Source organism: Argopecten irradians, chromosome 1 (genome assembly GCF_041381155.1).
Source record: "Argopecten irradians isolate NY chromosome 1, Ai_NY, whole genome shotgun sequence".
In the NCBI taxonomy this organism is placed as follows: Eukaryota; Metazoa; Mollusca; class Bivalvia; order Pectinida; family Pectinidae; genus Argopecten; species Argopecten irradians.
In genome coordinates this window covers 25,282,873-25,308,592 of record NC_091134.1, presented here as the reverse complement: position 1 = coordinate 25,308,592, position 25,720 = coordinate 25,282,873, and the positions used below count along the sequence as shown (strand labels likewise).

General features: G+C 36.0%; 2 protein-coding genes across 2 annotated transcripts; both read left to right on the top strand.

Annotated features, from left to right (window-relative positions):
• The first annotated feature begins 1,680 nt into the window (after positions 1-1,680).
• Positions 1,681-5,389, top strand: LOC138321832 (uncharacterized). The gene is made up of 2 exons (XM_069265825.1): positions 1,681-2,828; positions 3,434-5,389. The coding sequence occupies exons 1-2, from the start codon at positions 2,043-2,045 to the stop codon at positions 3,566-3,568; spliced, it is 921 nt and encodes a 306-aa protein (XP_069121926.1). The 5' UTR covers positions 1,681-2,042; the 3' UTR covers positions 3,569-5,389.
• A 3,980-nt stretch (positions 5,390-9,369) lies between these two features.
• On the top strand, positions 9,370-25,389 carry LOC138321816 (uncharacterized). Its single transcript, XM_069265800.1, has 7 exons — positions 9,370-9,422; positions 12,165-12,379; positions 13,485-13,656; positions 14,534-14,687; positions 16,432-16,471; positions 17,010-17,074; positions 20,445-25,389. Exons 2-7 carry the CDS (start codon positions 12,168-12,170, stop codon positions 23,582-23,584), a joined length of 3,783 nt encoding a protein of 1,260 aa, XP_069121901.1. The 5' UTR covers positions 9,370-9,422; positions 12,165-12,167; the 3' UTR covers positions 23,585-25,389.
• Positions 25,390-25,720: the final 331 nt, after the last annotated feature.

Below are 25,720 nucleotides of genomic sequence, written 5' to 3'. Positions count from 1 at the left end.
GCATTCTAATACATGTATATCTACATTTGTTCGACTTTCATGGTATGAAATCAAAGCTTTATTTCGCTTTAAGTTTTTGATAACATTTGCAATTATGGAAATTAATTAATTGAGTACTCAGTCAGTTATCTGTAAAACATTCCACAGTAACACGATGCTGCATACTTAATTGTCATAACCAATTTTATTACAATACTCATGGAAACGTTTCAATCTACAGAACGATATCTAAAACAAAATGAGTTCAAGCAGAATTCGACGCAAAACCGAATAATGGTGTAAAACAAACTGTTAAGCAATATACTAATGATGACACAAATGTTGCGTACTTAATATTTGTTTAGCAATTTCAAATTGTAGGCTGATATGATTAATATGATAGGACATTGTCTCTACGGCAAAACAATCTTTATTGATGTGCGAATACATCAGTATGATATGATTTTATAAGTTATAATAGATTCTTAGATATGTGTGAAACTTGAATATTAAATAGTTCCCCCCTCCTCCTCCTCCTAATCATCATCAGCAGCAGCGGACACCATTCACATTGCACAAAACAAATGACACGCATTATGGAAATTTTGGTATATAGAACAAATTAAATCCTGCAGCCAATGTACTTGATGGCTCCACTTTTCCTTCTAACTTACTTTCGTTTTCGTATTAACTCCATTGACACCGTCTCACTTTTGGTCATGAATTGAGGGTTCGCCCCTTTGGGGTAGTGTTCTGTCCTGGTAGCTTCGGCTAGTGCTTAACGCTCAGTATAAAGGCAGTAGGACGACTGGTTTGCCTATTATCAGTATGTGATCGGGCGGTTGTGGTGTTAAGTGTCTTTGTCAACATTTTAAGTGAGATAGCACCTTTGAATGAACAAGAGTTCCACAATTTGCAGCAGACAAAAAACAAGCATACTGCAGTCTCCCAAAACATACACGTACCTTACACATTCATCACGTTGCATACACGATAGACCTTCCTTAATTACCTTGGCTGCTAATACTCAATTAACCAACAAAAAAATATTTTCTTATATATTGTTTAAGTCAGTCTTCATTTTATTTTCATTTTACCGGGTTATAGAGTATGATACCATAATGACAGATATAGTCCAAACACATATAACTGTTTCATAAGTTTACCTACGATACATAGTGTCAACAGTTGCGCTGATAAGATTTTGTCACTACAAAAACGGTCATCATGGCCAGATGTTATTTACCCCAGAATCGTATCAAACATCTTAGTACGTGCTCATTTTATTAAAAACACAACTGACATATTTGCCTAGCTCTTCTAATGCGTAAAACCCTTACAAATGACGTCCGTAAGATCCGGTAACATTCTGTTGTTACCAGCAGGTTCTGATAACATGGATCGAAATGAAGAAAAATGCTAAATACTTATAAGCACGCCTTTTGACATTAAAACAAACAACAAAAACAGAAAGTAATTTCTTATCATTACAGTAATATGAACTTTATAGATTGACGACGTTAACATAGTTCAGAATACGGTTAGTTGTTCTAGTTGTTATATTTAGGTAATGGAAAATATCCAAATACTCATTACATTTTGGCGTTGTCCAAGAAAAGGTTGAAAATCCATTATATTCAAATAGGAAAACAGAAAAGAAACAAAAGGCACACGAATTATTTCTATTAAACACAAAAGGTAAGAATTCATTTTTAATACGGATAAATTTATATTTTAACTTCAATGTTAATTTTGTTGTTTTTGATGTTACAGGTTGTTGTCAGTTGAAGACATAACAATCCTCAGAAGTATTTGAAAGTGGACTTTAGTGCTTATGGATCGGGCCACAAACAAATACGTAATATACATGTAATATGTAAAATTAACGTATAATGTCCACTCGGAATTTAACTTCGGAAATACATAGTCATGGTTTGTCTAATGGGTAAACACCGCCAAGAAATATTTCTGTTTCCTAGTGTATTTGGTCTAACGAGTGTGTCGCTACATCGAGCTGCAATTGACTTTTGTTATCCTACATATATCACATTACATCTCGGGTTATGTCGCTGTCACCGATAACACGAACTCCGGATAACGGAGTGTCAATTCCTGCATTGCCAGCAGAAATGGAACTGACTCGAATTTCAAAGGAATCACCTGGTCTTAATGCAGCTTCTCAAGAACAATCGAGTTATTTATGGTATGGGAAAGAATTGGGACTCTCACATTTAAGTGCGGACGTTCGTAATGGCATTGAACAAAATGTCGGTGATGAAGGAGGAAGAACTTGTAAGGTGCAAGTCAGAGGTCAACCAGATTTAACGCTGGTGGAATCAGGGGGATGTAATAAATACTGCCCTAAACTGAAGGAACGTTATACAGATGGTGACAGGTTACAGGCCTCGATAGCTATTAGTAACGAATCTTCAAATAAACATTCAAATCGTTCGGATAGCGTCGTCAGTGATCCATCATGTGATGACCGCGCATGCGCAAATGTGAATGTATGCAATAAAAAGCCTTTATTTAATGATCTGATTTACAAAGGAGCTGTTACTGATGATGAGGGCTGTTTAGATGTGTCAACTGAGGTTGTAGATGAACACTGTGCTAATCAATCAACTGAAAACGATAGAAATACAATCGTTAACGATGATAATGCCAGGAATAATGAAGTGAAAGAATGGACAAGTGAAACAACAGAATTAATTAAAAAGGAAAACGAGGAATGTCAAAATACTACTGATCATTCAAATATTCATAATTTTGATGAATCGCAAAACGAATCCTTATTGACAAAAATGACCCCTGGTCAGTCTCCAAGATCGGACATACGTTATGCGGAGGTGAGCATGTGCATTGACAATATAGAAATGTGTATATCTAATTTAATTTAAGAATCTTTGATAATAGGTAGTAATCGTTTTTCCTTTACGATTATATCCGTGTGTATGCTAGAACTAAATAGTTTTATATACATGTACATGAAAGTGATATGTTCACAGTTATTTCAATACCTTTATTTACTTAATGACATATACGTTACAGTACTACTGTATTTACATATATCCAAGTTTCAAATTGCATTCAGAAAATGAAAAGCCACGCATACTTCTAAAATAATCATTTAATGTGACATTGTAAATTGATTGACCTAAATATGAATGGTAAGTATTGTTAGTGGATCAGAACACGCTTACACCTACGGGGCATCTGGCTCTGGAATCATGGAGCAATCATAGACAGAACATTGCACTTAGCCCTTAACGTTATTTGTGATTATCTTAATCAGAATATCAGATATTTTACTACCTTATGATTAAGGGTCTCCATCTCTCTAACTTTTTGATAGTCGCCGTAGAGAGCTCTGTTGGTTGATGTTGTTTCATCTGTTAACATATCATTACTGTGTTCGTTAGTTTAAGTCAGTTTCTCTTTTTATATTTAACAGGCATTGGCACGGCGGGAGGAAATGGTAAAGGACCTCGGTGTTGATGGGTCAGGGTTGAAGGTCATGTGTTGTATGTTGACAGTTATACTAATATTTGCCTGTGTCATTATTATTATCGCTGTTGTGGGACTATAAGACATTAAGATATTCCATTTGAATGAACATTATTCATATTTAGTCATGTGGAATATTTCATTTAAGGGATACTTAATCAGACTACAATCATATGAAATATTTTATTTGAAAATCATCCATGACTACTATCAGCACTTTTGAACCTCCATTCAAAGGAAACTCAGCCAAGACAACTGCCAAGCATATCATCCGTGACTACTGTCAGTTGTTTTTTAATATTCCATTTGAAGGAAAAACATTTGTGATCACCGACAAGCAAATCACCCGTGACTACTGACAGCAATATGGAATACTCCATTTAAAGGGAAAATCACTATAATTACAACAATTGGGAATATACATATGTACCTTCAAACTGGAGCTAAGAGTTAACGTTGGATAGTACATGTACTTGCAATGAAAATATCAATTCGTGACTGTAGTAAAGAAGCTCTCCTACAGAATGAATTTCAACTTGGAATTCAAGTTAGAATTGCATGTTTACTGTGGACAAATTTCAGCTGGTGTTTTCAACTGGGACAAAAGCAACGAATGACTGCAGTTTTAGAAAAGAAGATCTACTGGAATCAGTTATAAACCTAGAACACTAAATCTTTGTCCCAATGTAAATATACTACAATATGGTTAATGTGAAAGGTCCACTACCTTTCCGAAACGGCTTTTAATATCTAAAATTGGAATGTAAAACGAGATTGATAATTTGGTAGAGTCGCAAAAATTATTTACTTACCATTAATACTACATGTAACATCATCTTCTGAACAATTTGATTAAATAGATAAAATCTTAATTTTCATAACGCGGGTTGTATTATGATTCCCGCCGTCGTCCTAATTACCGAGCGTTAGTTTATAATCACTGCGCCAAACGACAAAACAGCGAAATGAACATAGTTTACGCAAGAAATCTTGGATTTGTTTGGTATTGTAACCTCGTTTTAGGGCATCGATATTAAAGAAAACTTTTTTTGTTTCGGAAAGTTAGTGGACCTTCAAAATGTGTAGATTATACTAAAGTGATATTACACATTATCCATCCATGGGTATATGGGCGATACTATCATCGTTATTACTTCTACCTCTTGACTTTGTTATACCAACACTGACAGTTCTGTGTGCTACAACAGATGACACAGGTTGTTTTGGCCTTTGATTCACATCAAAAGAATAACTGAATAACGGTACATTGTTTATTTTGCAGTGACATCGCTCGCTGTTTTCTTTAAAAAAAAGTCTCTATAAACGTTTATTTGTTCACTTTCATTATCCTGAGAAGACTTCAGGTATGCTAGGATATATTCCAGGGATGGGTAATACGAGAGCAATGGTGGCTGCTGGAGTATCGACGATGCACATTACATGTATTGTATGCTTAGAGCGTAGTATATAACAAGAATGTTACTATTTAAAAAGACATTCCGTTGTTAAAAAGGAATGACATGGAATTAGAAAACGAAAATGGGAAATGTGTATTCATAATCTTAAGAAATAATACATTGATTAATCCAGATAAAAAACTCAAAGTTCATGGTTCGTCCCTAGGTATTACTAAAAACAAAAGAAATGGTTTTGTCTAATACGTTTTCTACACGTGTAATCAACTCCTAGAGTAAATTTTAATTTCCACGTGTAATCAACTCCTAGAGTAAATGTTAATTTCCAAACGAGAATATGGTTCTTTAATTAATAATGTATCTACTGCAGATTAACGAAAGAATTTGAAAGCAATCAAAAGCAGATGAAACGTATATGGAACAATATGAATATACATGTAATATTTATAGTCATGTTTAAAAATAAAATCATTATTTGTATAACTCAAGGCATATGTTATTGTTTAATTTGTATCATTAAGTATTTTGTGTAGAAATCGTAAGTGATCGGAACCCCTAGAGTATCAAGGATGTTCCAGTTAGGTTCATTTAAATGATCTGCAGCACTTGGGAACACTCGAGTTTCCTTTTTAGGGTCAAGTGATCAGTAAAGTGTACCTGTGGAGGACAAATTTTAGTCCAAGCTGTGGTCATTTAAGGGTACCTTGGGATTACCTTCTTCTGTCCTTCTGGAGAGCCAAGTGTGCCGTGGGGGGGATATCTTCCGTTCAAACTGTGTTTAGTGTTTAGGTATCGCGGGAGTAGCTTTTTCAGTCCAAAAAGGGTCAGTTAAGAGTACCACGGATTGCCGGCCTTCTTTTGTCCATACAGTGGTCAATTTATGGTAACATGGAACGCCATCTTCACTCCTAACTGGTCGGTGTAGGTTGCCTTCAGTTCAAAATGTTTTCAGTTTATGGTATTTTGAGCTACCTGTTATTTAGTTTTATTGAACGACACCAACACTTCACTCATGACGATACTTATGTATGCTAACAGAAGTTGTGTCATGGACAAATACAGTTTAAGGATCCGCTCAGATGTCAATATTATCCTCTAACAGTATATCAGAAGAAGTTTGGAAATGTGAGCTGATCAACGCTTGAAGCAAGACATGTTTATGCTGTAATGGACCCATGTTATATACATGTACTAACAATCGACCAGAGTAGTGATTTACGGGCTTTAAATATCACTGAATTAGTTATTCATGAACATTTACATATATATGAACGTTTGTTCTCAAATCCTATTATTGTGATGGTTAATCTCTCGAATAAAATGCTAGTATACACATTTTTTTTTATTTCAGATCCTAATGAGAGCGTAAGTTTTTATTATTTTTGACAGGTCAATGAACAATAAAAGGTCATTGTAATTACATATGTGCATTAACTAGCAAAATGGATCCGGTCTTTTTCAAGTGTCTTGTCTATGCCATTGATTATTGAAACACATTTTATCAGCGTTGGAATTTACAACGATAGTAGAAGCACAATCCTAAGGAATCACACTATTTCTAAATACTGGGAAATAACAGTTCTCCTGTATTTTAGATTTTAGATATATTACACGTGTTTCTCTACTGTAACAGCAGTCTTTTGTAATAAAAGCCTATCAAGGTACTAACTGGTTGCTTTGTTTTGTTCATGTATTATATCTTATTAACGACTTCAATCCTTTTAAGAACGCCTCCCATTTTGGTGGGAAGAGAAGATGGAGTGGCTAACACACAATGACTTCCAGAGTGGTACTGTACATACATGAATGTAGATTGATTTATTTAAGGACGCTTCTACTCTACGCGATCCGTGCTTGGTTTTTTGGAGACTCGTACGTTTGTATTTAGGTTTCTTCGTAAGTGCTATATCGCTTCAAGGCATACTGTTGTAGACTTCCCATCTGCTCACATTATACTGACAACGGACAAACCAGTAGTCCTACTCTCTTTATGGTGAACGTAAAACAAGACCAACAAGTGGAAAGCCAACCATTTCACAGAGTATCTCAGCCAAGGACCACTTGTGCTCGACCCAGCACAGGAAGGTCACAAAGAAGGATCCATGAACGATTATTTAATTGCATTGTCAAGAGGACAGAACCCAAATCCTTTCACAGGGTCTAACACACAACTGAAGAGAGTAACAGTGTTAATGGAGAAATTAGGAAAAAGGCGAATAGAAAATATAGTTACGTGTTCCCGCCATCCCAATATACATTTAACGAGCGCCCTAAATCTATAATATTATAAAAAAGAGTCAGTAACTAACAACAATGGTTCCTCTCAGAAAGCTTAATGTATTATTAATATCAAAAGAATTGGAAATTAAAAAAATACAATGGAAAAAATACACATTACCACCAACAACAAAAACAAAACAAACAACAACAAAACAAACTTTCACCATCTATACATATACCTATTTCTGGTTTTGACGAGTAAAAATTTGGAGATATAACTTTCAATTTATAAATCAACAAAACTGTATTAAAAGACAAATTCGACATCACGTCAGTTCTAAGGACCGCTGGAGTACACAAGTCCGAAAGGTTCTGACTATATATCTGATAGGTTACATCTACGTTTACGCTACAATGTACTTCAACTGGCATAGGGGATGCAACTCGTATGGTTTGGGTGAATTTTGAAGCGGGAGAAATACACCCTTCAATCAGACTCTTATGTAAAAATCGTCGAAGAAAATCAATATAGTATGCAGTGCGCGATAACCTATATGTAAAATTCAGTAAGATGGTATCGACAAAAACCACAGCGCTCTTGTTTATTTCTATCTCTGTCATTCGATCAGTTTCCATTCGGCCGTCGTGTAAAACTGTTGGCTTATATAACATACTTATTATCAAATGAAAGAAGTGTTTATTGAAGTAGTTGCAATTTATTGTTGGAGAGATTGCATGCAATTTAAAAGTTATTTGAATTAGCCATCGTCATGGCGATGCGGAGTAATGATAAATACACAATTAATTTGTTACAGAAGAATTTGTAAAATGACAATAAATCTTAATAATTATCTGTAAAGGAGCTAATTCTTTGGTTTCTTGGTGATTTCATCAATGGTTTATAAGGGGCTCGGAAAGGGGTATCAAATTTGCTAAAACGAAAATGAAAACGACGAGTCCAAAATTGCATATTTTTGGTACTACTATAACAGATACTTAACCACTGGAACACTGTAACTCATAACACATTACATCGCCAACAGGCGGATACATAGTGTCTTGGTCATGGAAAAAAACAAGCTTTTTTTTCTAGGTCTATACTGCAGTAGTCCAGATTATACATTGTAGTAACCCGGACGTGTTGAGAGGTACAGCAAGAAGAAGGAGGTAATTTAAGACAAAACAAAGTTAAAAAAAAACACCAAACAAACAAATATTTGATCTTTCTCTAGTTAGCGTTTAATACCAAGTTATGTAAATGAAAGAAGTTTATCCCCAACATGTACATTACACATCTATGTAATTAAAGTTCGTTATGCGGTTTTTAATCATATTTTTGTACATACCTGTACATTGTTGAAAGACAATTATTTACTGACCTAAAATTATATCAATACAGAATGCTTGTTTTTAGCTTTAGTCCTCATGTAGGCTATTGTATCCCACAGTTCGGTGTCGCAACGAGATTGGTTTCTCAGACTACTCGTGTACGATATTATCGAAGTCAATACTACGAACCTTTATCATAGTCCGAAAAAAATACGCGCATACGCTGCATACAATGTACGTATACCTATAACTTTGTTATATACATTAACAATCAGTAAATATAGAAAATGGCCATTAAAGATTACATTATCTCTATGTATTTATAATACATAGGGCTATGTCAGCCATTTTGTTCAAACAATCTGACCCACAAATGGAAGTCGCTGTATATGTGTTTGTTGACTAAAACAGTACGTACAGAAACGTTATAACATAGATATATTTATACTACATGTAGGCTTACTATAGTATGCAATACATACTTATTATAATTAATTTATTACACTTCATTTTTTTTCATAAAAATTATGCAATAAACTCCTTAAATATGTACATACACACTGTGTACCCAACGAAATTATACACAAACAATTAAAAAATAAGTCTATATAAGGACGTAGATAAATCCTTTGTGATATCTATGACATTTATGTCTCTGCTGAACTTAGATAGATACAAAAGTGTATATTTCGAAATTCGTTCTATCAACATTTACCAGAAATCATTCATTTTACATTAATGAACTTTATTGAACGATTTAGAAAAAAAAAATACTGATATGTCTTAAAATAAATAACATCAAACAGTAGGTTTCTGGTAGGAACAATATCTTCTGTAAATTAAAGGGATATATTTTCCTAACACACCGGTATCATAGCGGGCTATTTTTCAATGGCATATTATTTCCTGTACACCCAAACAGGAAGATGTTTTAGCGCGTTCAGGGCGGAACGTCCAAGGGCTGGGAAGCAGGTATATTTTGTAGTGGTTTCACAGTTATTTCGTTAGATAACAGCTTCAAGAAGTTGTCATATTGTTAACATATCATGTTTTACTGTTCTAAAATTGAATGCACAAGAGTTATGACGTTTCTATACGTACTGCTTTAAGTCAACAAACACAGCGACTTCCATTTGTGGGTCAGACTGTTTGAACAAAATGGCTGACATAGCCCTATATTACGACACTACTCTTCGAGTCTTCATCCGTACAGTCAATGTCAATACTGAAATAAATAACGAGGGACTTTCATTTTAATTCTACTGCAATTATACATTTAGCCACCCAAGAAATGAATAAATACTGTCTATATTTATAATTATTTCTTCACGGTACTTAGGACCTATTCACGAAGAGTTATCTCCCTTCACCTAGGACCTATATAGAGAATACATGGTTAGTATCTTACAATACAAGGTTTATTTTGGTGCGAGACTTAGGAAAGCCGAGATGACGAGGCTTTGCCGAGTCATCTCGGCTTTCCGTGTCGAGCAACAAAATAAAACTTGTATTGTAAGATACTAACCGTGTATTCTGTTTATCCTGCAACCATTATGGCATTCAAACCGAAAGCAAATTGACAGTTATTTACTTGGTTTTGCCCGAAGCGAGAAGCTTGAAGTAGATCTTTGATGCGGAGGTAAAGATTCATTCACTATACCGAATGAGAGTGTACTCCTTTTTACTGCCGTGGGAAATAAATAAGCGCATTCACAAACAGTATCCGTAATTCTATTCAGTATGATACATCGCTCAAACAAAATGAAATACTCAAAAAACAATAAATACCTATTAAAGAATTATTTTGCAATACATACCTTTGCCATGAGCCAAGAAAAAGACGACACCGCCATACGAGATTTTCGATAGCGTAAAAATGACGTCATTCCGGTGAATGTGACGTCACGTTTTAGCGGGACTGAATGACGTTCCATTCACCGGAAGGTTCAAGTTCTGGGTCAAGTTAGAAAAAGTTCCGTCAGATATGGAAAAAATTCACGTGATCGTATTGACGGATAAAATATTCGTATTGACGGATAAAGCACAAGTTTATCCGGCAGTAGTTATCGGTCAGTATGTGGGACAGTTGCAGGATAAATATATATAGCTATACTCCGTAAGGCATATAGTGGGGCCGCGGTGGCCGAGTGGTTAAGATGTACCGACATATTACCACATGCCCTCCACCTCTGGGTCGCAAGTTCGAATTCCATGTGGGGCAGTTGCCAGGTACTGACAGCTTGTCGGTGGTTTTTCTCCGGGTACTCCGGCTTTCCTCCACCAACAAACCTGGCACGTCCTTAAATGACCCTGGCTGTTAATAGGACGTTAAACCAAACCAAAAGGCTTATAGTGTATAGATGCATTAGCCCACAGGTGGTAGGCTAGTTCCTGTGACTCAGAAATAAAAGATTTGAAAGTTCGGCCAATACACATGTGCTTAATACTACACAGGTGGTAGGCTAGTTCCTAGCTGTGACTCAGAAATAAAAGACTTGAAAGTTCGGCCAATACACATGTCCTTAATACTACACAGGTGGTAGGCTAGTTCCTGTGACTCAGAAATAAAAGATTTGAAAGTTCGGCCAATACACATGTATGTCCTTAATACTAATGTTAGTAAAGTATTAAGGACATGTGTATTGGCAGAACTTTCAAATCTTTTATTTCTGAGTCACAGGAACTAGCCTACAACCTGTGCATTAGCCTATACAGTAAAACTTTCTGAAGACGAATCTATATGTACTTGATACAATTTTCTCCTTATTACCAAGTAAATTAAAATACCCGGTTTTGGCTCCTCTTTATTTCTTACTTAAGTTTTAAGTTTAAAGTTCTTAAAAGATGTTCCACCGCTGAAAAATGGTATTTTTTTGCTATCAAAAACAGGATCACACGATTTGGAATTTTTCTTCAGATGTTCAAATAATGAGTATCGTTTATGGTCTGTCGGCGTTGGAGCATTATAAGAAACTTATAACGATTAAATTTGCTTCTTAACACAATATCTTTTGAGACAAAGTGATTTCATGTCCCATCAAGTAAATATATTTGTTCTATAACAAATTTTGCCGGATTTTTTTCCAATTTGAAATAATTTCCAGTGGGAATGGGGCCTATTATCGGCCTCAAAAAGCCCCTTGAAAAAGCTGTGATTTGGTGTTTCCTGCAGGACGTTTTAAAGTCCAAAGGGTACTAAAAACTCATTGGAAATCTACATGCTCACATACATGTTATAGTTTTGCTCTATGTATGGCCTTTGGCTGTGCAAAGAACGGCACTCTTATTATATTGCTATACTATCGGTAATAAAAAATTTTTCTATAGATTATTTTGACAGTAAATACATGCATACATGTACTAACTTCAATGTTTAATTAAATACTAGCTGCATCCCATATGATCAATAGAAAAGAATTTATTGAATACAGGGGTTTTGAGATCCCAAAACGATGTGGGTAAAATACATACCTACCGTTAGTTAATCCCACCTTCCGCTGATATGAAGTCATAAAATTCACATCAATAGATGATGTTACAAAATCACCAGACGGTGTGACTACTCGACGGTAAATTGTACTTTACACACATCATTTTGAGATCTCAAAACCTCTGTATTGCAATGGTCTATATAAAGATTGGTTTGTGGTTTATAATATCATCAAAATATGAGCAAAATTCAATAATACATGTTTTACTGATTATTATTATTAGATCATGGAGTGTGAGGACACTTCATCCATTGATGTGAAAGATAAAGATTCCAACAGCAAGTGTGTCCATTGTCAGAGTTCCATCTCTTCTGAAGGCCAGAAGAAATGGCCAGTAACAAGCTGTATAAGTGGTCTAACTCAGGTGGCACATATTCTACGTACAAAAGTACCAGACTGCAAACTAACTGTTTCTGATGACACTTTCGTCTGTAACAAGTGAGTACATCAATGTAACCATAATCAATTGCATCAATGAATTGTAAAGTGTAACTAATGTTAGATAAAATTCATGTGCCCCGAAGGGTCAGGATACATAAACATTGTTATAGGTTTGTCGTACGCTGTGCTAAACTTTTGCACATTTTGAACTTCTTCTCAAGTTCTAACAGAGAATTTGGCTTAAACTTGCCTTTAATTATCCTGACATGGTTCCGACAAAGTGTTGTTAATTTTCGGGTTGATCCTAATTCTAAGATGACCACCACATCCACCATCTTGAAAACACATTTTGAACTTCTACTCAAGTTCTACCAGTGCAATTTGGCTGAAACTTGAATTGCCTAATATAATTTATTACATTTCGGGTTGATCTGAAATCAAAGATGGACACCACGACACCATCATAATATCAAATCAATTTCCTATACAACAGCTGCCAAGGTAGCCAGATGACTGATAACCCCTTGAGCCTCTTGGTTTTTTTTGATCTACAAATCTAAAAGAAGAAACAGATGTGGTACTGATTATTGACAAACGGTTGTTCAATCAGAACATTTAGATCAATTTTCAATTATCTTCAAAATCTTTTATGGGTTTGCAATAAACATTTGGTTATCAGGCGTAAATAATCAGTAGTGCAATTTTTTGATTTCCTGACCGTGGATGGGCACTTGTCATTAGCAAAAGTACTAAATTTTATGGAAAATGTGCATGTCAAAAAAGGGCTGTACATTAAATCATAAGCAAAGAAAATCTGATGTTTAAACTAGCTAGCAGTCCACTAATTAGGAAATGTCATTTTGAAGCCTACAGAAGCAATTGCAAGGTATTGACTGATGGTGCCCGGGATAATCGCGAATAAGTTTTGCCTTCCACTACCTAAACTTGCTTATTTTATGGCCATATCCTTCAGATTAAGTAGAAATGAAATATGTAATGAACTAGTCTTCTCTATTAACTGACTACACACATGATTATATTAAGCTATAAATTTAATTTTGAAATGATGGTGATTTCAGGTTTTACAGTGGTCTTTGAAGCTCATTATTTAGCAACTGTCATACTGTTTATATTACATCCTTTGAATAAATGATGATTTTAGGTGTTATACCCTTGTTGAGAAGATTGTGAAGAAACAAGAAGTTGCTACTTTAATGCAAAAAGAATGCCTTAAAGCTGAGTTAGAGCTGAAGATGTTGATGCCAGGATTACAGATTGAAGGAGTGGATAAAGAACAGCTGAACGGAGCTGTGCTCAACAAGGATTCCACAAAGGTATGAAGTAGTGGAGGTACAACTTAATCACTGTAGAAAGTATTTTATTCAATTTATTTTAACTGATTTAAACATATTTTATTTTCATGCATATTTAATGGAATCAGACACGTTTAGGAGCTTATGGTCTGTCTTCTCTCGTAAAATTTGCTTTCTTCGGTGAGTGTCAAGGAAACTATTCCCTCACTACTTTAAGTTATTAATGCAGCAATTATTTACATTATGTTACTTTGAGTTTTTCATTGTCAAGCAAATAACCATTGGCTACTCTATGATTAAGGGGAGATAATCCCTATCAATATACTTATAAAATGATCTTTGTTGTAAAAAAATCAATGTATTTTATGAAGAGACTAATACCGTAAAAACTCATGTAACTTGCGCACCAGTGTATTTTGCGCAGGTACCTTTTTGGGCTGAAAATGCTGAAAAAACTCTATCAAAGTTTGGAGTTTGAAATATCACTTTCTCTGATGTATGCATGTGTAAAGTATAAATAACAATATATTGACTCGGCGTCACTGTAAATAGTCACTTGTTACAATATGTTCATGGGAGATAATCACTATTTCAAGACTTTAAACTTTGTAGATGAATGTCACTCTTCTTAATGTACCCAGGTATGTTTTGAGGAGGTAGTTGTGGTCTATGATATGTTTCAGGGGAGACAATCACTATATTCACTACATTCTTTGTAATTGAATATTTTCTACTCACTGAATACACATTGATTGGTGTACTTGATTGTTACAGTCATTAACATATTTTAAAGAAAGTTGATATTTGTTTGTTTTAGTCAGTTTTCTACCCAGTACAGGTACTATAATGTAGATCCATTATTTGTCTAGATTACTCTTGTTTTGATGTTTGACCACAGTCTACTGATAAAGAAGATGGAGTAGAGTGGTTTGCCATGCTGACTGATGCGAAGTCCAGGCAGTTAGTGGCTCATTGTTCTAACGAAGGGGCGTCTTTTGTGGAGAAATATCAAGACATCTTCAAAACATTTCCACAGTTCTGTTTCCATGCAGGTAAATATCATACAAAATGCTAAGCATTACACTACAGTTCCGGATTGACTGATTACAACACTTGTCAAAGTGGTGAAAGGTTGATGCAAAATCTGTCTGTATTAGTATACATATCTGTAGATGAATACTATATGTTAGTTACTTTATATCAAATTCACAGAGAACTTGCAAGTAAATTTGGTATCTATTTGCTAAAAAAGCTTTATTTATTCTTCAAATATCCATTATCAGATGTCCGCAGCAACTTTTATATTGTGATGCATACAACTACATTATTGGTTATATACATGTATAGTTAGTTACTGACCTACTTTATATAGTAATTAATTACTGATAGGTCAAGGACAGCTATATATAGTAATTTACTGTATATATAGTCAGTTACTGGCCCCCTTGTATCTACACTGTATATAATTTATATTTCTGAAGAGCCATCAAGAAATGGCGAAAGTACTAGAGGAAGGTTGTTGAGTTTTATAATTGGGTCACCTGACCATAGGTCATGGTGATCTATTGCAATCGTCTTTTGTCCATCGTCGTCCGGAGTCCGTTAACATTTCCTTGTGAATGCGATAACTTGAGTAAATATAAACTGACCTTAATGAATCTTTGTATGTGAACTAACATTGGAAAGATCTCAGAGGGGTACGAAAATCTGCTTGATTGGTATGTAATTTCAGGAGTTTTTGCCCTTCGCTCAAATAATTATTACTGGACATTGTGAACATGATAACTTAAGTAAATTTGAACTAAGCTTGATGAAACTTTGTATGTAGGCCTATTAGATCTATGTTCCTATTTAATGAACAAAAGACATTAGTTGGCTAGTACCTGACAAATAATATAACTAATTTGTATAAAGTATCAGGTGACCGTTAAGGCCCATAGGCCTCTTGTTTAATACAACACGTAGCACTTGTATTATAGCTATCTGGTATAATACATGTGAAGCAATTGCCCTTCAATAACATTTAGTGGTGACCTCTTGAACCATTTCATTCATAAACTTCCATTCATACATTCCCTATTCATTGAATAAAATTCCTTTAGACCAATCATAAGGTTGTCTCCTCTGTCTAACTTACATAATATCTGTTCAAAATAATTCAAATTGGACTTTTGATGTAAGGCTTATAGACCTGAGAGCTATACAGTAAACTAATCAGAGGTTCTTTCTGCATACATTATAAATAATGTTTTGAAATGTTTGTTGAAAACAGATCTGAGGTAAATTAAGGCAATTTAACTTTATAAGGCTGCACTCATGTGTGCATGATTTTTACCTAAATCAGTTTATATGTAACACAAGAGTCAAGAGTATAGGACAAAACTCATTGTTAATGAATATAAGACTTTCTTTCTTTATCTTGAATATTCATGAAGTAATTGATTGATGTCAAAGTCTTTATAATGGTTAATATATTTTGATTTTGAAAATTCATTTGATTTCATTCTATTTACCTGTTTCTGCTGTGTTGTATTTGCAGTACGTTGAGTACTTTGGTTATATTTATATATGTTATATTTAATAAACAGTGCAATATTGACAATGATAAAGTTTTCTGACCCGTTCTACATTATTCAGAGGTCTTCACATGATTGCTCTCTGTCAATATCATTTGGGGACAAATCTGTTCAAGTATTTTGATAGGTGTTTCATATATGTAGTGGTACCCTAACATGTAATGTTTTGACACTAGTCTTGTAAAGTTTCCCTAATAGTATAATGGTATATCTGTTATAGAACAAGACAAAGAGTCCATTCCTGACCACAACAAAGACAGGTGAGAGTTCCTACTGTTATGTCACATTAATACCTTGTACCTTTTATTTACTGTACTTGTTTCCAAACAATATAAAGATCACATTACTGCTTTTTTATTTTTAACGTTTAGTTATTTTCATGATGAGAAACACAATGAAATGCTGTCTCAATTATGACCATTGATGTCTTTTTTATAAATCAACTGTTTATCACAACTCTAAGGAAATACATGTCTGGGGCCTATGATGGTCATGTTGACTTAAATAAGTATCTATTCATATATTGATTTATGTACATATAAAACATAGACTATTTGGGACTGAAAAATAAACTTAAAGTTTATCAAAATTCAAAAATTAGCCCACTAGATCTAGATTACAATGATAAGTATGAGTCAGGTGCCAGGTACTTACTGTAGGTTGATAGATTTGTACAAGGGCTTCATATTTTCATCCTCTTCATAAACCTTGGCTATTTTTTAAAGTCTCATATATATATATATATATTCATAATAGATAAAAAATGTAGCTATACCAAGTGAATTGACTGTATTGTAGTGATGTAGCAGATTTATTGGGGAATGGAGGCAAGAATCAGGAAAGATCACCTGGAGAGAATGCAGGTAAGTCACTCAAATGCTGACTGGAGTACAGCTCTTGTGCCTATAATATACTGTGAATCACTTATAATTAGTGAGGAATATATTTTCAGTTAATTTGCCCAGAGAACCATACACAAATTCGAATTACTCATGAAAATTTGTGTAAAATCACATACTTCAGTGCCATTCACTTTAATTATTCCAATAAGATAAAAAAAAATTAGGTATTAAACATATATATGACCAAACTAGCTACAGTAGCAGGGGATTAAAGGATTAGGTTGTAGATCTGTATGATACACTGCTATAGAAACTCTAAACCATAAAAAACATCTATTCATTTTTTAATAGATACATGTACAGCACAACTAATTGGATATATGTATTAGAGTACGATTCATTGTCTGCTTTGGTGAATTTCACATAACTTCGCTTCACATGTCTGTTCCTACTCTTCATGTGGTTGAACGCACTATTGTAAATCTGTCAATGTCCATGCCTGAAGTGTAAACGGTGTGTATTTTTAGGTCATCTGACCCGAAGGGTCAGGATGACCTATTGTCATCATGCACCGTCCGTCGTCGTGCGCCGTGCGCCGTGCGCCGTGCGTAAACTTTTTATTCAAACGACTTCTTCTCAAGAACCAGAAGGCCCAGGGTACTCATATTTGGCGTGTAGGTTGCTGGGATGGAGGGCTACCAAGTTTGTTCAAATGAATGACCTTGACCTTCATTCAAGGTCACAGGGGTCAAAAAGGCTAAAATTTTTAAACAACTTCTTCTCAAGAACCAGAAGGCCCAGGGTACTGATATTTGCCCTGTAGGATGCTGGGATGAAGGGCTACCAAGTTTGTTCGAATAAATGACCTTGACCTTCATTCAAGGTCACACTGGTCAAATAGGCTAAAATCCTTTAAATAACTTCTTGTGAATAACTAAGAGGCCTAGAGACCTGATATTAGGCCTGTGGCATGCTGGGATGAAGGGCTACCAAGTTTGTTCAAATAAATGACCTTGACCTTCATTCAAGGTCACGAGGGTCAAATAGGCTAAAATCTTTAAACAACTTCTTCTCAAGAACCAGAAGGCCCAGGGTACTGATATTTGCCCTGTAGGATGCTGGGATGAAGGGCTACCAAGTTTGTTCAAATAAATGACCTTGACCTTCATTCAAGGTCACGAGGGTCAAAAAGGCTAAAATCTTTAAACAACTTCTTCTCAAGAACCAGAAGGCCCAGGGTACTGATATTTGCCCTGTAGGATGCTAGGATGAAGGGCTACCAAGTTTGTTCAAATAAATGACATTGACCTTCATTCAAGGTCACGAGGGTCAAATAGGCTAAAATCTTTAAACGACTTCTTCTCAAGAACCAGAAGGCCCAGGGTACTGATATTGGGACTGTGACATGCTTGGATGAAGGGCTACCAAGTTTGTTCGAATAAATGACCTTGACCTTCATTCAAGGTCACAGGGGTCAAATAGGCTAAAATCCTTTAAACAACTGCTTGTGAATAACTAAGAGGCCTAGAGACCTGATATTAGGCCTGTGGCATGCTGGGATGAAGGGCTACCAAGTTTGTTCAAATAAATGACCTTGACCTTCATTCAAGGTCACGAGGGTCAAAAAGGCTAAAATCTTTAAACAACTTCTTCTCAAGAACCAGAAGGCCCAGGGTACTGATATTTGCCCTGTAGGATGCTGGGATGAAGGGCTACCAAGTTTGTTCAAATAAATGACCTTGACCTTCATTCAAGGTCACGAGGGTCAAATAGGCTAAAATCTTTAAACGACTTCTTCTCAAGAACCAGAAGGCCCAGGGTACTGATATTGGGACTGTGACATGCTTGGATGAAGGGCTACCAAGTTTGTTCAAATGAATGACCTTAACCTTCATTCAAGGTCACGGGGGTCAAAAAGGCTAAAATCTTTAAACGACTTCTTCTCAAGAACCAGAAGGCCCAGGGTACTGATATTTGGCCTGTAGGATGCTGGGATGAAGGGCTACCAAGTTAGTTCAAATAAATGACCTTGACCTTCATTCAAGGTCACAGGGGTCAAATAGGCTAAAATCATTTAAACAAATTCTTGTGAATAACTATGAGGCCAAGAGACCTGATATTAGGCCTGTGGCATGCTGGGATGAAGGGCTACCAAGTTTGTCCAAATGAATGACCTTGATCTTCATTCAAGGTCACAGGGGTCAAATAGGCTAAAATCTTTAAATGAATTCTTCTTAAGAACCAGAAGGCCCAGGGTACTGATATTGGGCATGTAGCATGCTGGGATGAAGGACTACCAAGTTTGTTCAAATGAATTACCTTGACCTTCAATCAAGGTCACAGTGGTCAAATAGGCTAAAATCTTTAAACGATTATGTTGTATTGTACTAATAGTCAGATGACCGTTAAGGCCCATGGGCCTCTTGTTTGATATTTGTACAGGTTTTGATTGTTGTTGATAATGCTTCGTTTATTCAGTATCCATCTTATTAATGAAAGTTTTGAGATCGGTAATTGCTAAATTATGTCACGAACAAGTCTTAATAGGCAAGTTCGTGAAATAAGTAATCACAAAATATAAGTGATTTACAGTACTTCAGATTTTTAGGTCACCATTGGCATTATCAGATGGTGGGCTATTCAAATCGCCTTTGGTCCAAGGTCTGTCCGTCCTTACGTCTGTTAACAATTCTGTTTACTGCTGTTTCTCACAGAAAGTTCTGATGGAATATGCTTAAATTCCATAGTAGGTTCTCCTTGGGCCTTAGTTGTGCATATTGCATTTTGGGACTGATCAGTGCATAAGCTGGCCGTCAGGCCGCCATCTTGAATGTTGATAGTTGCTTTTTTAATGCTATTTCTCAGAAAGTACTGAAGGGATCTGCCTCAAATTTCATGTACAGGATGCCTAGATGTGCATAATGCACTTTGGGACCAATCGATGAACAAGATGGCCGACAGGCAGCCATCTTGAATTTTGATAGTTGGAATTTGTAATCGCTATTTTTCTGAAAGAACTAAAAGATCAGTCGCAAGTTTCATAAGCCTAGGACCCTAGTTGTGCAAATAATATTTTGAGACCAAACCGTGAACAAGAATGCTGACAGGCCGCCATTTTGGATTTTGTTGAACGAAGTTCGTTTCAGCTATATGATATGATATCTCAGAATGTACTAAGTGATCAAATTGTATATGTAGGATGTAGTAAAAGTTTGAAAAGCAGAGAAAAGATTCCTCTTTCCATTGTCAGAAAAAAATCATTTTTGGTGGGCGCCAAGAACCCGCTGGGATGGCTTGTTTATATTGAAATCAGATAATTACAGACATGATGTAAAACCTCTATAAACCTTGCTTTAGATATTTTTTTTTGAAAAATTGCTTTCTTTGACAGAAAATGTTCCACTTGCACCTATATCAAGACCAAGAAGAAAGAAATCTCTTCCTGCAAAAGTCGCTTCTCCTTCCAAGCCTTCTGACACACCTAATACCGGTAAATCGGGTAGAAAAAGACGTAAGGCAAAGGCCATAGACCCAATCTTTGAAACCAACTGGGGCTATAATGACCTAGACCTTGAACCGCAACCTTGTGGCACAGAAACAAGGTACAAATTACGAGCCTCTCTTAAATCCAGAAAGGAAATGCGTCCTGATGAGGACCATTCATACTCATCGTTTGTTGATATTACAACGTCGAAGAAACCTCCCGCTAAGAAAGTTATCAAAGACTTTGTTCCGTCTCACATTGATGTTTTCTCTCTTGATCATCCTGGAAATAAAGATGTTTCAGAAAAAATCTTGACGACATTCCGAAAAATAGATCCAGATAAACCTTCGCCAATGGAGCCCATAGATGAAAATAAACCTTGGACCTGTATACGATGTGACTATGTAACAACCTGTCGAAAAAGAGCAATGCTTCACTTCAGACAAGCTCATGATCTGAGATATCTTTGGTCACGCTTTCATATTTGTCAGACCCTTCCTGAAAAGGGAAAAGAAGAGGAACCAATTATGGATCAGTACCGCCTCAACCGACCATATCTTTGTGTACTATGTGGTAGAGACTATCTGAACAAGTCAGCAGTTGTCCATATTGCCAAAGACCACCCAGGAATAACAAACAAGCAGTACCCTCTTATAATCATTAAGAAAGATGCTGGACCAAAACTGCTAATTATCTACTTGTATGGAAGGCCGCCCATTACATATCTGCTTGATACAAAGGGCCGAATCCATGAAGTACAGAAGATTGACACTTCAATGTTGAAACAGAAAGTATCATTTGCTTTTCAGGAAATCAAACCGACTGTTCCCATAAGTATCGATGGTGAGCGCAAAGATGATGAAGATGATGAAGAAAATAGCCAGAAGTACCAGGTAGAGGTTCTTATGTATGGATGCTCTTTGGCAGAAGATCAGCCAGGTGGAATATCCGTCCTACCCGGAGAAGCTGGAAAAAAGTCCCCTGAAGATTTGTCTAAGCTACGTACCAAACTTCTAGAGAGAGCCAATGCTTGCAATGATTTACCAACAAGCAAAAAGCCGAGAATTGCGTCAAATCAGATAGAACATCCACGTTACACTTGCAAAGTTTGTCATGCAGCATCTAATTCTAAAAACATTAGAGATTTGCACCATATACGTCATCCAAAGCAAGTTGGCAAGTGGGAATGTACACTTTGCGGGGATCGCTTCACAAAAGCCAACCTTATCATTACTCATATTGGTGTCTTTCATAATCTGATGGCGAACCAAGCGCTGTCACATATGAAAGCTATTGGAGTAGAAGTTAGTGCAAAACAGTTATTCAATCAAGAGGCATCTCCACAATCAGATAGTGGAGACAAAAGCACAGTTTCTTTGTCTGAAGGGAAGGAAGACATGTTATCAGATAGTGGAGTTGGAGTCACATTTTCTACTTTGTCGGACGAGAAGGAAGACCTGTTGTCTGAGTCCCAAAAACCAGAAAGTAGAGCAAATGATCCTTCATCCACGGAAGAAATGAATGTTTGGAAGAAGCAACTCCTAAATATTATGCATTGTGAAATATGTTGCAAGGCAGTGAACACCGATGCAGCATTGATGAAGCACATGAGGATAGCACACAAGATTAGAAACTACAGATGTCCAGTCTGTAGCTCATCTTTCATTACCTACAGTTACCTCATCCACCACATGGAGGAGACTCATAAGGATAGAGAAAACAACTTCAATTATCTATGCACGCCTTGTAATCGTGTGTTCACCTCCAGAAATGATTTTGTGCGTCACTCTGTTAACCATATTACTGATAATTACAGGTGCAACATATGTAATGAGCTTTTATTGTCTGCAGATAAACTCAATCTTCACGTTAAGATGCATTATCCAACGAAAGCGCTGCTGGATTCCCCATATGTCTGTCCAATATGCGGCAAGTATATCAGAGAGAGAAAGAAAGTAGAGATGCATTTGGTTACTCATTGCACTACCATGATAGAAGCCTACAGATGTACAATGTGTACTAAAACTTGCGTCACTGAACAAGGTCTACGTATCCACATGGAGGGTCACAAACAAAACAAAGAATTGGTTTGTCATATATGTGGCAAGGTGTTCAAGCGTCCACACCGACTGCGAGATCATCTGCGAATGCATGAAAATCCAGATCCATTCAAATGTAAGATATGCCATAAGATGGTGACATCAGAAGAATCTATGAAACGGCACATGCAGTTTGTACATTCTCCAAACAGGAAGAAGGATGTTGTTTGTCATCTTTGTGGAAAAGCACTTGCAAGTCAATACTCCCTGACTATGCACTTGAAACTTGTGCATAACCCGAACAAGATTAAGAAGCCTTTGAAAAATCGCATCTGCCAGTACTGCAGTAAGGTCTATTCAAAGCCTTATCAGCTGACCCACCACATTGAAGTTCATCATGCTGGCCGAAATTATTACCCCTGTAAGTTCTGTGGAGAATCATTCACCAGTCGATCTTTGTACCGAAGACATGTAGATATACATCCAGAATTCAAACCGTGGCGATGTGAATTTTGTCCTGAAAAGTTCGTGTTTCAGAAAAGCTTATTGGACCACCTTGCCGAGAGCCACCCTGACAATGATAACACTAAACAAGAGAAACGATTTTTATGTAAAATCTGTGGGAACACTTATCGTAAGCTTTGGTCTCTGCGGAATCATCTGGATGTGGAACACAACGATCAACGTGAACTGGCCGAATGTGAGAAGATAAAATTCCACTGTCCTTACTGTAACCGTGGCTTTCTGTATAAAACTGGGCTTCATATTCACATCTCTAAGGCTCACAAAGGTATGCACCCCACTGAGGAGGAAGTAGCAATGATTGCGGTGGAAGCTGTCGCCCATGAGGAAACCGTACAGGTGCAGGAAGTACAGGTCGACGGAGATACCTCTTGCATTATAGACGCCCCAACTACCATAACACTCGAACAAGATGCGGCTGTACATCTGCTTAGCCAGCTGCAATTCCAAGTGGAACAGAATTATATCATTGAGCAAAACTTCTAATGTGGTTGGTTCAACTCTATGATTTTAACGGGATTAAATGTTTATGCATATGCATTGATAGTACTTTGTAAACAGTGAACTTTCGTCAGCTCTAAGTAGGCAAGACAAATTGAAAAATGGTCAAGAATTGGAATTAATTTTTTGCTTCTGCATAAGTGTACAATGTATGCAGTGAATCTGACTGAGAACAACAAAAGACTTCGAATTAGGTGTGATATACAATGTTTTCGACCTTCGGTTAACGAGGTTCAACTGTATTTTAGTGGTGGCAGTAAAACCGACATGTAAATATCAGTACATGGCAAAATTAACTATTAATATCGGTTATGTTGATAATTGTCTGTCTTTTATTATCAGAAAAGAAATCCTATTGAAATATTTCACTTCATCTGTCACCTTCCATGCCATGGCATTACATATTGTACAAATGTAAATATGAGAAATGAATACAATGCAAACATCATATACGTAATTTTACTCGACTATTACTTCATATTTACATGCTTATCTCATTATTATTACGTTTTACGAAGATCTATTTATGTAATGGTGATATATTTTGATATCGGTATGGTTAACTGATGGAAAAAAATATTTTATTGATTCCGATAATTTCATTAACGTTTTCCCGTTGATTAAAATTTTATGAAGATTATGAAACATTCAGCTGATATTATATACGCACAAATCATGAATTTGACAATGAACATTAACTTTTATGAGCATCAATAACGTGATTGTTATATATTGTTTTAAATAATGAATAATTATTACGTTACCAACTGAGTTGACAGTCATGGTATTTTACGACTGCCAACCATTGATCATGACTTCAAATGTCGCTTCTTCAGCCAGGAGAGATGGATGATATTTCACATGCCTTATGCCTGTATTACCAAAGTAATGTTCATTTTATTATTCTGCTCGATACCGAGATAGATGATGCATATGTCATTTTCAAATAGCTATTTTATATGTTTACGAAGATGACCTCCTAATTAGGCAAAAACAATTTGTAAAAAAAGAGTTGATAGAACATGTACAGTGGAAAAGGAAAGGTATAATATAACTTACATGTAGTTTTAAAATCAACATTATCTTGTACTGGGAAGTTGACGACCAATCCATACATATTAACAGGCCAGAAAGTGTTTACTCGTGTACTGGTGTATCGAGATATTTGGATAGGTTATTGAGAATAGTTTTAGATTGTTAATTTGATAGATGATCGTTGATTGACTAATTTGTAATGTTATGAAGAATCATGTTTGATTTACTTTAATCGAAACGTGTTTAAATGATGTAACGCAATGTTGAACCTTTGCTGTTTTGTTTGTTTTACCTATAAAGGCTACTAGTGTTGCAGTGACAAAAGTACTACTAAAGTCGAACGCCGTTATATTAAAGTCTTCTGGAAATCTTAAAAAAACCTTCATTTCACTTTTTACTGGGATATAAAACAAAACATACGAACGTTTCATTTCAAATTAGATATGTATAAGCAGTGTTTGACAAAAACACAGGACTCGGTCCTACATTCACTTAATAAGGACACTTTACTCCAGTCATGAGCATTAGCAATAACACAAAGACGCAAAAACAACAGGCCTTTGTTTTTATCGTGATGCACTCCGTAACACAGGAACGTTGTGCCCTAATAAGAGTGTAAGGTTCAATATTACGTATGTACTCCCCTGTTAGTCACTAAACATCAGAAGAGTACTGTTGCTATCTTCCAGTGGTGTTAATTTGTTGCGGTTTTATTACGCAAAGGTTGTTTTGGATTAAATCTTTGTTAATTCACATTTTGTTGTTGATGTTTTCGATGGGTGGGGGGGGATGGATCACGAAGTTGCATGTCAAACACTGATTTTGGTTACAGATATCACAAAATACACCAGGATGCAAAGTATAACATTAGTGCTTTAAGCGTAACACGGATTTTTCGCCTAATTTGATTTAACGTTGAATGACCTCAGTTACTGACGCATGCATCTCTGTTTAGTTAGAATTTTTAATGGGCGTTTTAAAACACCTGGCCCAAAGAGCCGGTGAGCTTATGTCATTGCGCGGCGTCCGTCCGTCCGTCCGTCCGTCAACCTTTCCTTTATATCGCAATTAGTCATATAGTTCTGC

What these genes read in the sequence shown, in the direction of transcription:
- LOC138321832 (XM_069265825.1), top strand. Translation starts at nt 2,043, where the DNA reads ATGTCGCTGTCACCGATAACACGAACTCCGGATAACGGAGTGTCAATT. An exon ending in CGGACATACGTTATGCGGAG is followed by an intron (nt 2,829 to 3,433) that starts GTGAGCATGTGC and finishes TATATTTAACAG; the next exon opens with GCATTGGCACGGCGGGAGGA.
- LOC138321816 (XM_069265800.1), top strand. Translation starts at nt 12,168, where the DNA reads ATGGAGTGTGAGGACACTTCATCCATTGATGTGAAAGATAAAGATTCC. An exon ending in CCTGACCACAACAAAGACAG is followed by an intron (nt 16,472 to 17,009) that starts GTGAGAGTTCCT and finishes ACTGTATTGTAG; the next exon opens with TGATGTAGCAGATTTATTGG. An exon ending in ATCACCTGGAGAGAATGCAG is followed by an intron (nt 17,075 to 20,444) that starts GTAAGTCACTCA and finishes TTTCTTTGACAG; the next exon opens with AAAATGTTCCACTTGCACCT.